This window comes from Salminus brasiliensis, chromosome 15, assembly GCF_030463535.1.
Source record: "Salminus brasiliensis chromosome 15, fSalBra1.hap2, whole genome shotgun sequence".
NCBI lineage: Eukaryota > Metazoa > Chordata > Actinopteri > Characiformes > Bryconidae > Salminus > Salminus brasiliensis.
Genome location: NC_132892.1, coordinates 34,068,359 through 34,084,930, shown reverse-complemented (window position 1 = coordinate 34,084,930; position 16,572 = coordinate 34,068,359). Strand labels below are relative to the sequence as shown.

The 16,572-nt window shown below is 38.8% G+C and overlaps 3 protein-coding genes across 6 annotated transcripts; all 3 read left to right on the top strand.

Moving 5' to 3' along the window:
- The first annotated feature begins 43 nt into the window (after positions 1-43).
- LOC140535694 (polymeric immunoglobulin receptor-like) lies at positions 44-15,028 on the top strand. 4 transcript variants are annotated; one of them, XM_072657138.1, is made up of 8 exons: positions 44-195; positions 10,566-10,659; positions 11,856-12,167; positions 12,418-12,741; positions 13,130-13,159; positions 13,730-13,828; positions 14,146-14,183; positions 14,499-15,028. In XM_072657138.1, exons 2-8 carry the CDS (start codon positions 10,620-10,622, stop codon positions 14,682-14,684), a joined length of 1,029 nt encoding a protein of 342 aa, XP_072513239.1. In that variant the 5' UTR covers positions 44-195; positions 10,566-10,619; the 3' UTR covers positions 14,685-15,028. The 4 variants fall into 4 exon arrangements, with proteins under 4 accessions (XP_072513239.1, XP_072513240.1, XP_072513242.1 ...); XM_072657139.1 differs by having other exon boundaries at positions 10,561-10,659; XM_072657141.1 differs by having other exon boundaries at positions 14,105-14,183; positions 14,499-14,699.
- On the top strand, positions 3,200-3,973 carry LOC140535583 (GTPase IMAP family member 4). Its single transcript, XM_072656979.1, has one exon. The coding sequence runs from the start codon at positions 3,200-3,202 to the stop codon at positions 3,971-3,973; it is 774 nt and encodes a 257-aa protein (XP_072513080.1).
- On the top strand, positions 6,175-8,017 carry LOC140535582 (GTPase IMAP family member 7-like; the record flags this gene model as incomplete). Its single annotated transcript, XM_072656978.1, has 1 exon — positions 6,175-8,017. A coding segment is annotated over one exon (858 nt), but the record flags the coding sequence as incomplete, so codon positions are not given.
- Positions 15,029-16,572: the final 1,544 nt, after the last annotated feature.

Here is a 16,572-nt window from a genome sequence, read left to right as displayed (position 1 = left end):
GGGGTAGGGCAGAAACAGAAGTTCACTCCCACATGCAGAGTGGATGTGGATATAGAAGAGTCTAGAACTGCTGGGGTAGATCCTGAACGTTTAACGACGAGGATTCTTTTGACCATATCAAAAGTAGCACCCACTTCTGTGGAGAGAAAGTGTTCATATCAACCCACAGGATGAGTGCAGAGGGAGCTAATATGGGTAAGTACTTTTCTAAACTGTATTTAAGGCAGTTCCGCTGCAACCAAAGCTACAAATGCTGCTGATCAAGCAGTTTTCTCATATTATTAACCTTAATACCTAAATATATTCTTTTAAATCTCGTATTTAATCACAATTTACAAACTGCAATGTAAATCTTTTAAATCCCCTGTGGAAATCAGAGTGAAAATCTGAAAGTTGTGGTTCTCCACCACTGTGTTCATTAGAACATCTCCAACCATCTCCTCATGGAGTCTAGTATTATTTAGAGTTCTCCTCAGATCAACACCTGGTTTGGTGGTAAATCAGGTGAGCTGCTGCTGCTGCTGTTGCTGCTGCTGATGATGATGATGATGGAGTTGAACACATCCTCCACTCTGTGCTGGCTGGACTGGGGGGTGTCCAGGAGAAACCTGGAGGAACTGAGCTCTGTTCTTCAGACTAGCTCACTGACAAGATCTCACTACTTTCTTTCTTCTTTTCCCTTCTTTTTTTTTTTTTTTTTTTTTTTACATTAAAACCTCTCTTAGAAGATACCTTGCTCAGACGTTATAATAGAATAATCTAAATGGGGGTCTACAACCATGTAATCATGATCACAGTTTATACCGCACAGCCATGGTTGGCATACACCTTACAATTACAAAAAAGGTGCTTTAACATAGGCCGGGAATACAAGGAAACACAGAAATCAGGATTAATGGACGTGAACTCTACAAATTAAATTATGCAGCGAGGAGGTGAAGACTAAATGCACAGATGATACAGCTGCAATCATGCATTAATGGGGGGCTCTGAATATAAACAGATTAACCTAGACATTGCAAAACAAGGTAGACAGGAAAGGGGAAAACAACCTGGTTGGGGAATACAACTATAGCAACACAATAATTGGTAACAACCAGAACTAATTTAAAAACTCCCAGAGGAATGAAAACACGCAGTGATAAAAGGGGCGTGCCAGGCTGAAGGGAGGATGCTGAAGACATGGCCGGATTGGAGATAAAGCCCCCCAGGAAATGGATGTGGATTCTATGGAGAAGGATTTGGCCCAGACGAAGACAAACTGAGACAGAAAAGTTACCAAAAATGTTGCCTCTGAAAGGAACAAAAATACATGGGTCTTTTAATAATGGGTCAAAAAAACACCACTTAAAATCTTTATTCTAAATCTTAATAGAAATCTAATAAGCAAAACACTGATATGAAGTCCTGACTGGAAAAGTGGCATTATTATTATTATTATTATTATTATTATTATTATTATTTATTTTGACTATAAAAATCTGAAGCACTATTTTGGTTTTTATTAATGAAGTGAGGTCTGTGGTTGAAGACCATGAGAGTGGATGGTGGGATAATCTCTGATTAATTCAACGGTCAACTGTTGGACTTGTTGGGGTGCTTGCTCTCATCCAAGCCATGAGAGAAACTGAATAAGACAGAATTCTCCAGACTGGGTCAGAGTCCAATAGACTAATGGGAACTAACAGCAACAGGTAACTCTGTAAAAAACATAACATTTTAAAGAGGAACTGGATTATGAAGTGGCATCACAGGAGAAAGAAAGATGGATAACAAGACAATCCTTCGGATGGCAGACAGTGGTGTGAAAGCACCTAATCCGAAATCCAAAGATTAAAAATGGTTAGGCCAAATTAGTCTAAATCAGAGAGACTGTAGATGGTAGACTGGTTTCCATTATTGACATACCAGGCAAAACTAGTCCCAACATCTTAAGTGAGCAGATCAAGGAAAAGATTGAGCTGTTTATATCACTGTCTGCATCAGAACATCATGTATTCTTGGTGATTTTAACCAGCTCAACAAAAAGATAAAGTGGAGAATCTTCTAAATATACCATGGTCCTCTTTAGGACCCCAGAAGGATTAAGACCATTCCTAATTAAAACGTCCTAATCTGCTTAAAACGTTGTTGATTAAAATGTTTGCCAAACATGCAATAAAGCAGTCTTTGGAGCTCAGAGCCATTCTGTAATCCTAATCCGTGGTATGAGAACATCAAGTGTTTGTACCGACATTTCGGTGAAGTAGAGGGTTTGTGGATGTAGGAAAAGGTGAATCATGGGAATGAGGAGGGTGGGGCTTGGTGAGGAATTGGTATATTTAGATTTGAGCTGTGAGCGTACGACTCCCCCTACTGGAATAGCTCTACAATAGGACGTAAGAGAACACAGTGCATGGTTTCTTCTGCACTGGCTCAGCTGTGTTTGTGGTTGGGCTGTTGGATGAATACAAATATACATGCTAATATGCTTATGTGTCCCAGGGTCAAGGGTTAGGCACTTAAACAAATTTATTCAACCAAAAAACATCGCTGTATTTGTCCAGCTGCATTTTACTATTTTTAGCCTCTGCTGATTCCAGATCAGCAGCTAAATTTGCTGCTAAAGGGAAGATATATTTTTTTAGAACCACTGCTTGCTGATTCACTTGGCATTAGCTTAATCTGGGTAGCCTAATGACAATATTCAATGCAATTTCATACGGTTAAATGGCTTCACACTATTCTTATATATTAATATATTAAATTATATTAAATATATTAAATTAAAGTAACTGTATGGATGGTTGATTTAGCTTGTTTACTATTTGCCTAGTCATTCCTAGTTGTTCCAGGAATATTATGATTATTTTGCATATGGGAACATAATAAATTCTTAGATTCTTGGTTCTCTGGAATCTGTGGAGGCTAAAAATGAAGGCCGGACAAATGATGTGAAGTCAAATTAATTGCAAAATTAATTTAAGCACCTCCCCTATTGACCCTGGGACACACCTCACTCTGCAGAACCGGAAAGTTCATGCTTTTGTTGTGATTGCCAGACAAGCGAATAGCTGCAAAATGATTAAGAACAGTAGCAATATAAAAATTCTTCAAAATCGTAAACCAGGCTCATCACATCTCAACTGTGTTCGATATCTAAGAACTATAGATAGTAGTGTAATGCTCTACCTGTCCTTTAACAGCACAGAAGAAGCTGATGAATAATGCTGAACTGAGGATTGTGCTGGTTGGAAAGACTGGAGTGGGAAAGAGTGCCACAGGAAACACAATCTTGGGGAAGGAAGTGTTTATATCTGAATTATCTTCATCTTCGGTGACCTCAGAATGTGAGAAATTCAGAGAGACAGTAAACGGTAGACCAGTTGCCGTCATTGACACACCGGGAGTATTTGATACCAACTTATCAAATGAGCAGATCATAGAAAAGATCAAGCTGTGCATATCCCTGTCTGCACCAGGACCTCATGTGTTCTTGGTGATTATCCAGCTCGGCCGATTCACCAATGAAGAAAAGGCAACAGTGGAGATAATTAAGGGAATCTTTGGAGATGAATCTTCAAAGTATACCATGGTCCTCTTCACTCATGGAGACCAGCTGAGGAATAAGACTATTCACGAATTTGTTAATAAAAGTCCTGATCTGGTGAATTTTATCAAGTCCTCCAGCGGTCATTACCATGTCTTCAACAATGAAGATACCGATCGGACACAGGTCACAGCTCTGTTTGAGGAGATAGAACAAGTGATTGTCAAAAATGGTGGACAGCACTACACAAGCGAAATGCTGCAGATAGCTGAGAGAGCAATTCAAAAGGAGACGTCTAGAATTCAAATAGTAAATCCGATGCTGTGTGAACAAAAGGCACGAGAGCGAGCAGAAAGGAATAATCAGATTGTTTCCTGGGGGCTTGCTGGTGTAGCTGCTGTAGTCATGTTTGCGGTGGCCAAAGAGAAATGCTCAATTCAATAATTCCTGAGGCTTAATGCTAAACAGAAATCAGGAAAAGAGGATTAGAAGGATAGTTCCTGATGACTGTGTGTATTGATTTTAGAGGGATGAGTCTTTGTTAGAACAGTGGTTCATTTATTGCATACGGCCATTAAGCATAACCGCACCCAAATCTGATATGGCAATATAGAGATATAAAAAAAACCCTGACATATTAGAATATCTAGAATTCCTTCATATCCAACATATATTTGTCATATCTACCAGTCATGTTTGCATTTCTTTTTCTATTTTTTATTGGTGAATTCATCACAACTTTTTGAATGTAAAGGACATTTGCCAGATTAGCATTTTTACAAAGTGAAAAAACTGAAAAAAATTAAACTTGTCTGGGTAGCAATATGTAGTGCATCCAGTGTATATGGACTATAATTCATTTTTACTACATATGTGTACACCATATGCCATATAGCACATTTTCTGTATAGATTTGAAAATCTCTGGTTTGAGGTAAAAAAAAAAACTAAAAAACTAAAAAAAAAAATAAACTGAATAATACTAAACTTTCCATAGTATTAATTCATTTTAAGTAATTAATTAATTTAATTACTGACTTTTATATCTGTTCATAAATGTTGCAATGGGAACTATCTAGAACAAATGAGCTATTCAGAACAATTCTTTCCAGGAGCAAAGGATCCCCTGAGACTGGTGTTGGTGGGCCTTCAGGGAGTGGGGAAGAGTGCCACTGGAAACACCATCCTAGGCAGAGAAGAGTTTCAGTCAGACATCAGTCCCACCTGCCTGACTCTTAAGAGTGAAATCCGGGAGGGCCAGATCCGTGGGAGGCAGGTGACCGTGGTGGACACGCCAGGACTGTTCAGCAGCTCCCTCTCAGATGCCGAGGTGAAAGAGGAACTAGAGAGAGCCTTGACCCTCTGTGCTCCAGGACCCCACTTCTTTCTCCTCATCATCCAGCTGGGACGCTTCACAGAGCAAGAAAAGGCCATAGCTGAGAAACTGAAGGAAATTGTGGGCTCAGATGTAAATTCATACATCATGGTGCTCTTCACTTATGGTGACAGACTGAAGGGTAAAATGATAGGACAGTTTGTCAAAGAGGACAAGAACGTGGAAATGCTGATTGACAAATGTGGGGGAAAATATCATGTGTTTAACAATGCTGACATAGAAAATAAGGTGCAGGTCAGTGAGCTTCTGGATAAAATAGACAATCAACTGAAGAAGAGAACTAGGCATCCATGTTTTGTAAAGAATAAGACCAAAGTACCAAATGCCTGGGAAAAAATCTTCTACTGTGCTGTGCCTGTTCTGACAGCAATGGCATTTGCAGCCTTGGTGGCGTATTTTAAGAGGCGTGTACCAGCAGAACCAGCTGAGAGCTTGAAGAGGTTTCTGAAACAAGAGTAACACTTTGGGAAATTTTGAGTATAGTGAACCAAAAGTAGCTGATGCAACTTTTTTCTTAGTGCTCATTGTGTTTTGAGTAGAAAAAGTTTTAAGGGGTCCATGATCTCACTATTCCTTTCCAAGATTGCTCAACTGGAGAGTTTTTGTCTGTGGTCTGAAATAATGGTTGGTTGTTGTTGTTGTTGTTGTTTTCATAAATAAGAATACAAATGTGTGTTGAAGGGATCCCGAATGAGTACAATTATTTGCTTCCAAAAGATACATTGTTTTTTGTTTGACTAAGAATATAATATTGTTGATGCTGTTAATTCTTTTAGGCTGTATATGTAATGTTTTACTAAATTTGTTGTGTAATGAATATATAAGGAAAAACAAACAAATTACATTGTAACAACAACAACAACAACAACAACAATAATAATAATAATAATAATAATAATAATAATAATAATTATTATTATTATTATTATTATTAGTTATTTTATTTTATTTTATTCAAAGAATGAAAATATAACCTAATCTGGTCTTAGTATTGTCTCCTACTTCCGGTCTCAGTTACTAAAAGTTCTATTAATTGATCAAATGCATAGTTATGTTTGTTTGTTTGGTTGGTTTTTTTTAGTTATTTCCAAACTACCAAGGTATAATAAATTACTGTAATTCAAATAAAGGACATGGTTTACAACAAAGAAAAACTGTAAAAATTTGTTTTGGAGATAAACATGGTCATGTTTAAACACTGTGCATTTGTACATCTGTAGCAGTACTTAGTAGTTTCTGTTTTCCTTTGAACAGTGCAAGGCCCTCAGGATTCACATGAAGAGCTCAGGATTGTGCTTTTGGGAAAAACCGGAGTTGGGAAAAGTGCTGCCGGAAACACCATTCTGGGAGAGAATGTCTTCAAAAGTGACCTATCACCATCTTCTGTTACTCAGAGCTGTCAAAAGACCACCAAGGAAGTCCATGGGAGAGAAGTTGCTGTTATCGACACGCCAGGCCTGTTTGACCCTAATTTTAATACACCAGAGACTGTAAACCGGATAAAGCTGTGCATCCCCCGTGCCGCCCCTGGCCCACACGCCTTCCTGGTGGTGGTCCAGATAGGCAGCAGGTTCACTCGGGAAGACTGCCAGGCAGTGGAGCTTTTCCTGGAGATCTTTGGGGAAGACGCCAGTCAACACACTTTGGTTCTTTTTACCCATGGAGACAAGCTTGGTGATAAGAGCATTCACGAGTTTATTAGTCACAACGCAGATCTGGTGAGAGTTTTCAACAAGTGCAAACAGAGATATCACATTTTCAACAATGAAGTCTGTGATTCCACACAGGTGCATCAACTCCTGGAGAAGGTAGATAAGATGGTGTCTGAGAATGGAGGACGCTACTATACCAATGAAATGCTCCAGAAAGCAGAGCAAGCAATCGAGGAAGAGAAACTACGAATCCTAAAGGAAAATGAGGAGCACAATCGCAGACAGCTGGAGGCACTGAAGCAGGAAGCTGATTATGAAACTCAAATGCAGCTGGTAAAGATTCAAGAGGAAGCGGCGAGGGAGAAAGCGGAGAGGAATAACAGATATATTGCCATAATTGCACAGTTTTTGGTTGAGGTTCTCGAAATATTCATCAGAAAGAAGCTTGCAAATTAATTCTGAATATAGACATCACTGTCATATTCAACCTTCTTAAATGTCATAAGATTAACTGGATTACAAATTACACAAGACAGGAAAGGCTTAGATTGGATAGAAGTTTGGAGCAGTCAGCAGTTTTTTATTTACCATTATTCATCATCTCACATGGGTTCCATCTAGGCCCCATTTGCAGTGTACAACCCAGATGTTGCTTATATTCCATCCCTCTTGGTCACCTCACTGTCCTTGCAGGGCATCCATATGGGGGACCAACATGGAAGCCAAGAAAAACTTTCTGGTTCCCAGTTGGGCTAACCTTATGGGCGTGTACATTTTAGCTGAGCTGATACTGTCTAGGCAAGGCTGTCCTTCAAAACCTAATACTTGTAAGTGCAGCAACAGCCATGCTAACAGTCACTTTGCACAAGCTTGAAACTGGAAAAAAGTGAGTGACCAGAAAAAAGTGAATGTCCCACAGTGGCTAAACCAAAGTCCAGATCTCAATCCGACTTATGACCACAAGCATTATCCAACCAACTTGAACACCTAGAGCAGATCTTCAATAGGAATGGGTGAAAATCCCTTCTAAAAGCTGGTAGAAACTTACCCCAACAGACTCCACTTATGCAAGCAGCAGCTTTCAGTTTTTATTATTTTAAAGGAAAATATTACATATTGAAAATTTACTTCCATTTGCAGTCACTTGGTTTAAAGTGTAATCCATACAAATGTAGCCTTTAAGTAGGTTGAATAGTCTTGTACTGTGTTTTTACTACAGCTGTAGCAGGTGTTGCTCTATTCTACACAAATAATTACACAATGATGAACACTTATTTAGTTTCTTTTAATATTTAATAATCTTGTAAAAATGGACACTTCAATTAATTTAGTCAATATACACTTACAGAACACGTCCTGCTTTTATTGTGAATAAGATGTGTAAACCTACTTGACTCTTGTTAAGTGTAATAATCCTAATAAAAAATGCCCTAATATCATATGGATGGATTGATTTAATTCTTGAACAAAGAATTAAATCTTTGTTCAATCTTTGTGGATTCATCTAAACATTTGTGGGATGTAGGATTGCTAATAGAATAGGTCTCTAGGAGCAGATAAACATGAACCTATTGGCACTATGCTGCCTAATAATGCCAGGCGTGGGCTAGAGGGGTATAAAGCCCCCCAGCATTGAGCTGTGGAACAGGGGAAGAACTGTGTTCTCTGGAATGATTGTGGTGGAGCTCCATCCAGTACTTTTTGGATGAGTTGGGGAGTTGAGGATGTTACTAACGCTCTTGTCACAGAGTCAAATCAAATCCTTACAGCAGTGCTCTAAAGCCTTTTCTGGACAGTCGAAACATAAGAAGGATACCTTTTGTCCATATAGTGTATGGCACACTGATTTAAGTGAGCAATATGGATTTTTTTAAATTATTGAAATGATTACTGAAACACTATTAATAAGGGTAAGTGTGTTGGGTTGGTTTCCCCGACAAGAACAAAGCCAAATCCTGAAGTATGTTATTTTCTTTTCAGTAGAGAATCACAGTCACCATGCTGCAAAGTCCAGGACTAGGCCTTACCCCTGTCTTGGAAAACCAACTTCTAAAGTATTATATACTTCATCTATGTGCTAATTTCATTTTTATGATGAGTTTCCTCCATTATCCGAAATCAAAAAGCAGAGGATGCAGTGATCTATTTTAGCACTTCAGCAGAAGAACCACTGAATGACCACAGATACAACAGAGAGAGAGAAATGAAGCAATTCAGGTGGTGCATAAGAAGCCGATATGATGTAAGTAGTGGGGGGAGCATTGAGGTTAACCTCTCTGACAGAACCCAATTCTTAGAAAGAGCCACCAACAAACCAAACCAGAGAAAACTGGAGGCAGAGACGGACTACTATGGATTACTTCAAGACTTCACTCAGGAGAAGAAGAGCAAACACTAAGTTCATCTGAATGTTTGTGGATCTGAAGAGCCACTTTTTTGTCACATCTCAGGTCAGATGTTTTATTTCAAAATAATCTACATGACTTTATTGCAGCCATACCCGAGTCTTATTTGGCTCAAAGTACAGTTGTGGTCGCAAGTTTTACTTTACACTCATCATGGACCTGATGTCTAGTTTATATCTATCTCTTAACCAGATGCTGTTGGTAGCAATCAACAACCTTCAGAATTGTTTTTTTGATTGTTCTTGGCAGAACTAGTAGAATTCAGTGAGATTAGAAGTTTCCTGGCACAAACCTGACTTTTATGCACATTCGTTTTAGGTTTTTTTTTTTTGGTGAGTCTAATGTCAGGACGGTCAGGAAGACCATTCCAAAAGCTTCATGATGGTCGTCACTAATGTGCATTTGAAGTCAATGTCCTGTTGGAACACCCAGTTGTGTCCAGTTTTCAACGGTCAAGCTGATGGTTTGAGGTTCTGCTGATGAACTCCAAAGTAGTTCTTCTCCATCCTTATTTTTGTACTCCTTTTGTGCATTGTGCCAGTTCTACCGGCAGCAAAATAGTGGATAGATGCTACCACCAATATGCTTAAAGGTTGGTACAGTGTTCATGGGGTTAAATGACCTGCATGTTTTCAAACTAATGTCTGGTCATTGTGGCCAAAAAGCTCAATCTTAGTCTTATCCGACTATAAACCTTAAGCGAATTTTGTGAAATAATACATGTATTGAATATTTAGGTTGTTATTTGCTGAAGCTACATTAGTAGGTTGTTGTTGTTGTTTTAGATAACAAGTGTGGCTTTGTGTGGAGTGCAGAATGCTCAGATGTGGTTTAACAAGTCTATTTACCACTCTGTTATTTTACCTCAGAATGAAACATGGATTTTGGGCTTGTGGGGAAAATGTATGTTTCTTTTATTAAAATTAAAATGTAAATTTATCATTATTCTCAAGTTTTGTGTTGCTGGTCTCATGACTGAAGCCAAGCATCTGCTCACTTGCCCGGTTTGGGTTTCTGCATTTCCTTTTGATGTGTGTTTTAGCTCCAGTTTGGTTCATCGATGATGAAAAGGAGATGGTAAAAGCCCCTTGCCTAGTGTTTAGCTTTTAGCTCATCCTGGATCTCTGTTTGCTTTTGCTTTTTTCAGTACGTCATGTGCAGAGTTTGAGCTGCCTTTTTGCGAACACTGGCCTGGTTCCCATAACTAGCAAAGTCTGGAGGTGATGAGCTGCTCAGTTGGCCAAAACAGCCCTAATGAGAGCAAAACCACAGATGATGTTTGGCCACTGACGTTAAATGAAAGTATGATGGAGCTTTTAGGCCAGTTTGGTACATGAGAAGTGAAAATGGGTCGAAATGTGTACAATGGGAATGCTGTATTTTGGTCTAGAAACTGTGTGCATATATGAGTGAATATGACCGTGAAGTGTGACTTCCGCTTGGTGTCTGGTTGGTGGGGATAAAGAGAAGAACTGTGAAGCTAAATATCTGACTCGTATCTTAAACAAGAAATGACCATTAATCAGAAGCTCTTTACATGAACTGATTTATCTGATCAGAATTGTTTCTCTCTACAAAGCACAGGAGAGACCTTGGAGAAGAGTGGACTGGATCACTGAGGTTGAGCTTTAGACCAGGATGAAGATCCCCCTCATCTTCACCCTCCACCTGATTTCAGGTCAGATCTCAGATTAACCTACAGAAGCTCAAACCACACAACACAACTACATTTGCTTTTAAGACCCTTGATTGATTAGTACATGGACTCAATCCACATTGCCTAAAGTGATTTTAATGATTTCTAATTAGCTGGATTGGTCAATGTGGAGTACTTTCAGCTTAATATAGCGGTGATTGAGCTGAGTGTGTTTGTGTATTGTCTGACTTGCACACTCAACCTGTTTCTGAGCTCTGTTATGGTATAAAATACATATATAGTGCTAAGTGGCCTATTCTAAAGTCTTATATGTTTTAAGGCCTGTTCTGAAGGCCAATTTCTGCTTCTGCATTGACCCAACACACCGTCTACAGCATGGCCTGCACAAGTGGCCTATGACGTTATGAGCGTTTATACTTTATACAGTTTTGCAGCCAACCACTAGTCTGATGTGTGGAGTTTATTGCCACTGTGTGACACTCTTGGTGTATTTTTTACAAATGATGGCGACAAACTGAGCAGATTATGTTAGAGGTAGAGCAAAATCACTATTTACTCTCACTAAAAGTACAACTAGATGTCAGATGTCAGAAGAAGTTGAACCAAGACAGAACTAGGGTAATATTTCTTTTTTTTATTTTTATTTTTTTTTATGGACATGGATGAGGAAAGCCAGGTATATTTGATCTGGTTTGTCATGTGCAACCGCTTGTCTCACATTAGTGTATGCGTAATCATGATTCACATTCGTCCAACTGAATTTGAAGGCAATAATATTATGCAATCAATCGAACCAATCGCAGTCATTTGCAGTAATGATGCCTAGTTACATTTCTGAGAAGGTGCACGTCCGGCTACAGCATAGGGTATGGCGTAGGGTACATGGCTATGTGCAGGCTGTGGGGTAGCTTCAATGCAGAAGCATGAATTGGCATTCAGTGTCACTAGTGCATGATATCCAACACAAAGACGGTAAATATAAAGCATAAAAAGTGCAACTAGAACTAACTTAAACTAAACAGTCTAGACAAGGTTTGTAAACATGAATTAATGTTTTATAACTCATTAATTGAAATACACTAATTAGTAAATATAATTACAAACATAACAAATCATCTACAGTTTAAGATGCATTAATGAATATTGTTATAAAGTTTTGCTCTTTTTGTGTTTAATGAGATCAGAGAGATGAATGAAGTGTTGAATGTCATTGGCAGGTCCTGTGGGCTGCTTTGATGTGATTGGCTTTCCAGGAGGAGAAGTTCGAATAACCTGCAAATATCAGAACTCTGCAGGAGGACAGAAGAGTTTTTGTAAACTGAGAACACTGCAAGAGTGTGGAAATTCAATAACTTCTCAGAGAGGACAGTTTAACACAGGGGTTCATGAAGGCAGATTTTCTCTGGTGGATAACCCTGTGGGTGCCCTCACAGCAACCATCAGACACCTGAGTTTACAGGATTCTGGATTATATCGATGTGAAGAAGCTGGAGGTTGGAGTTATGATGTGAACCTAAGGGTGAATGAAGGTGATTATTTATTTTAAACAAGCTAAATTTGTATTGATAAACAATTTTATTATTAACTAATTTTACTATAATTACCATAAGCAGTTACTAAAGCCTGTAGTAGAGATGTCCTGAATATTATTACTTATTAACTTATTTTAATAATACACATCATGTGTAACTCCTCAGTTATGGAGCTGCTGAGATGTTTGTATGATGTCTGCAAATAACAATTTTACAGATTAACTGATCAGCTTTATATGATTGACAGATCCATGTTGTTTAAGGTTAAAGACTGTAACTGGTTATCTGGGAGAGACCGTCACCATCAGCTGTTCCTATCCAGAGGAGCTTCAGAATAAAACCAAGTTCTTCTTCAAACAATATGGTCAATATTATACAGAAGTGATCCGTTCCTCAGACTCTCAGACAGGCAGGTTCTCAATTTCTGAAGACCGAAGCTCTAAAGTGGTCAGTGTGAGAATCAGTGATGTGAGAGAAGAGGATGGAGGAGTTTATTCCTGTGCAGTGAGTGCTGGAGGAGAGCCAGTCAGTTATTACACCCGCTACACAGAGATCCAGCTGCAGGTTTCTGGTGAGAAACATGACTTTATTACCTTTGTTTCTTTCATTACAGAGAATGTTATTTATTAAACAGCTCATAACAGAACAACTCCTATTCAGTACAACAGGATCTCACATGCTGGTACAGTTTCTCATTAGCTTTTGATATAACTGAGCAATTATAAACTCGGATCGGTCACGGATCAACGTGGTAACACATTACAATATAGAGATTTGATTTCAGTGCAAAAAAAATACTTCTTTAATTTTCTCTAATTTGAAATTCTGATCTTCTGGTCATTTCTACTTGAGATTCCAGTGGTCATTAACATGCTTTCTGTTTTCACTGTTTCCATATCTGCTGATATAAACACTGCTGAACACTCGTCTACTCAATCATCAATTTCACCATGGTAAAGTGAAAATCCCTACAAGCACAGCACAGTATGGTAAGACATGTCTATTGATGGCTGTAATGTGTAAGCCTGTGTTTTACTGGTATCTGTACTTTAAATCTCAGATTTCTTACACCTGTATGCTTCAGCTAGTGATCAGGATCCTGTATTTGATGATTATCATTATTATTATTATTATTATTATTATTATTTACAAGAATAATAAGAAGGACACAATGAAAAAGACTAAGGCAGAGAAAAACAAAAAGAAGAAAAGGGACAGCACAAAAAGGACAAAAAAAAGAAAAAAGAAAAGAAACAGAAACTCTTCAGGTGGTTCAGTTTCCTGACCCTGTTTCTGACATTATTCTGGATAGAGAAAGAGGTCAGGATCTCATCCCTGTCCGAGTACCCCCGGCACCCCAGACTTTACCCCTGACTCTCATTCCTGACAAAGGCTCTGCATTGGTCCATCTGCATCCAGTCACACATTTACTAAACCGTGTGTGTGTGTGTGTGTGCTGTAGATGTTCTGGCGTGTTTATGCTGAATCTCTTCCAGAGTGTGTTTTTGTTTTTCTGAATATAAAATAAACTGATACCATGTCTCATCTCTCATCTCCAGGTTTCTACATCATCATCACTGTGAGTGTCTGTGTGGGTCTGCTGCTGATTGGAGGATTAACACTGAGTTTCTACAAACTGGGATGCACTAGGACACAAGGTACTGCTTACACACACACACACACACACACATATACACACACACACACAATATCATACTGGTACATAAACACCTCAATATTCACTCATATACCCCAGAATAGGAGATATTAGTCCATAAACAATGTAATAAAGCATTTCTAGGATGCTAGTTCATATGCAGCAGTCTGAATATCATAAATGATTCAAGCTTAAATAGAACTGTAGTCATTTAACACTGTAATATAATATTGCATGTTTCAGAGATTTCTACCACTAAAGGTTTGATCCACTCCAGGTGTAATGCAGATCTTTGATTGGTCTTCTCTTGTTCTGCAGACTCCATCTCCTCCAATATGCAGACAAGAAGAAACACTGTGAGTGATTTGTCTCCATCATTTGATTCACTGTTGGAAAAATGCAGGGCTACTCAAACCTGCTCCTGATAACAGCTTAGCTACATCCCTTATCTTACACATCTTATCCAGTTAACCATGACCTTCAGGATCATCTGACCATTAGAGCTAGGAATGGTGTATTTAAAATCAGAAGGGTAGCAGATCACCAGGACCTGGGTTGGACACTCCAAGAGCAGTTATTGTTTAGGACAGTATGCGTCATGCTGGATATGAAGAAAAAGATTTTAATTACTTTGTGTGTGTGTATGTGTGTGTGTGTTCCTCTATTTCCAGGCTGATGAAAATGATCCAACCAGAAACCAGAACATTACTGTGGATCCAGTCTACCACAACCTCAACACCAACCAATCAGAAGATTCGGTCTACCAGAGTCTAGACCCCTGCATCAACCAATTAGATGCAGTCTACCATATTCTAAACCCCTACACCAACCAATCCTATCAGTCTACCAGAGCCTGAATCCCAACACCAGCCACCAGAGTCAGTCTGTGTAAATTTAATGTTGTAAACATTCATTAAAGGGGTTATAGAGTGCATAACTGTGTTTATTTTTGTGCATATGTTCAGAACTGATGCTGGACAAAAATGGTCCTGGACTACAATTTTCAAAGAAATTGTCCATTATAGAAAAAAAACATGCATGACTCGACTTAAACCATCCCACTGTGTTCTTAACTATACTATTATTTATTTTACTCTTATAAAGGTCAAATCTCATAAATGCATTTGGAGGGGTTGTAATAAAAGAGCTATGAATGGAACAGATGTCTGCACTTATTTCAGTGCAATGACATTACTTCATAAAACACTTAACATCTTGCATTTACCTAAACAACCTTTTAATAAATATTCTTAAGATATATAAATGTGTTATTAAATGACTATGCATGAGTTATGAAACAGGTAGCCTTTTGTTTTTTAGAAGACATTGCATGATTCTTACTACCTTAAACAACCTTAAAACAGGGGATGCTGTAAGCTTTTTTTTATAAAACCACAGCTTGTTCAACCACAAACACAAAAGGGGGGGGGCAGCATTAAGCAACAGAGCTGTGAGGTTAGTGTTTCTCATAAGAAATAAGAATCAACTGAACCACAGAACACTGGGAGCACAGAACAGTGGCAATGGCATTGGCATCAAAAATAGTTAATCTTCAGAATATAAGGGAAAATTACTGCAGTTCAGAAAAGTCATAGTTATGATAATAGCTTCTTTCATTTGGCACAGAACTGTAGAAAAATTAACTGCCTACTTTTTGCCTCTTGCATTTGACTGCCTCTGTATTTCCCCAGATAAGCAGCTGGTTAACTGGCTTGAGTTGAGTAATATATACAGTAGCAGAGCTACAGAGTAATTGGGTTTCGTAATTGGGTTTTGCAGCATTTACAAAAATAGAGGCTTCTTTTTCCAGATCAGGACCTGGGTTGGCCACTCAGAGTGTACTTAAAGTTTATAAAACTATCAGAGTCCATGTACCAGAGTCTAGACTCCAGTACCAACCAATCCATGTACAAAAGGCAACAGTCAAAACACAGCAGACCACACAATTACACTACACAAACTGCTCAGAACTGTAGGGTCTCCAGGTAGGCGTCCTTGTAGCAGTGTTACGGAGCTTCACTACAATCAGGTGTGCCTACCATGGCATATGGCATGGTACAGTATGCAGTGAGGCCAGGAAAAGGAGCAATTGTCAAGTCAAGTCAGATTTATTTGCATAGCTTTTTACAACTCTTGTCGTCACAAAGCAGCTTTACATAATTAGTAATTAATAAAAGACAAAGAAAAAAAAGGAAATAACATAAGACATGAAGGATCAAAGACCCCCAGTGAGCAAGCCAATGGCAACAGTGGCAAGGAAAAACTCCCTCAGAGCTGGAGGAAGAAACCTTGGGAGGAACCAAGACTTACAAGGGGGGACCCATCCTCATCTGATCAGAACAATTTAAACATTATTGATAAAAATTACCAAACCAGATACAACAGACAGTTAATAGTGGTGATATTAATAGTGGCAGACGGTTACGAGTCCATTTAGGTTTTAACATGGTCATTAAACAGGTAGCAGTGGTAGGAGGGTGTGCAGCTGGTCTGGTATGGGTGGTGGTGGGTGGGGGGCCTGCTGTTTGGACCAGTAGGTGGCAGCTGGTTTGACCTCAGCGGGCAATCTTCCAGCAGATCGGGCGGCCATTTACTCTGAGAAGGTAAAAAGAGAAAGTTAGTACTAAAAGGATTTTATAGAGAGCAGAGAATGTTGAGCAGTATCAAAGTGTGTCTGACGACTCCGGCAGGTCTGACTATAACAGCCTAGTTAAAAGGAGAGAGCCAGAAGGGAGCATCTATCTG

Excerpts from the sequence above, each read along its gene's own strand:
- LOC140535583 (XM_072656979.1), top strand. The coding sequence starts at position 3,200 with ATGAATAATGCTGAACTGAGGATTGTGCTGGTTGGAAAGACTGGAGTG.
- LOC140535694 (XM_072657138.1), top strand. The coding sequence starts at position 10,620 with ATGAAGATCCCCCTCATCTTCACCCTCCACCTGATTTCAG. Across the intron at positions 12,168-12,417 it reads GAACCTAAGGGTGAATGAAG|ATCCATGTTGTTTAAGGTTA; the intron begins GTGATTATTTAT and ends TATGATTGACAG. Across the intron at positions 13,829-14,145 it reads GGGATGCACTAGGACACAAG|ACTCCATCTCCTCCAATATG; the intron begins GTACTGCTTACA and ends CTTGTTCTGCAG.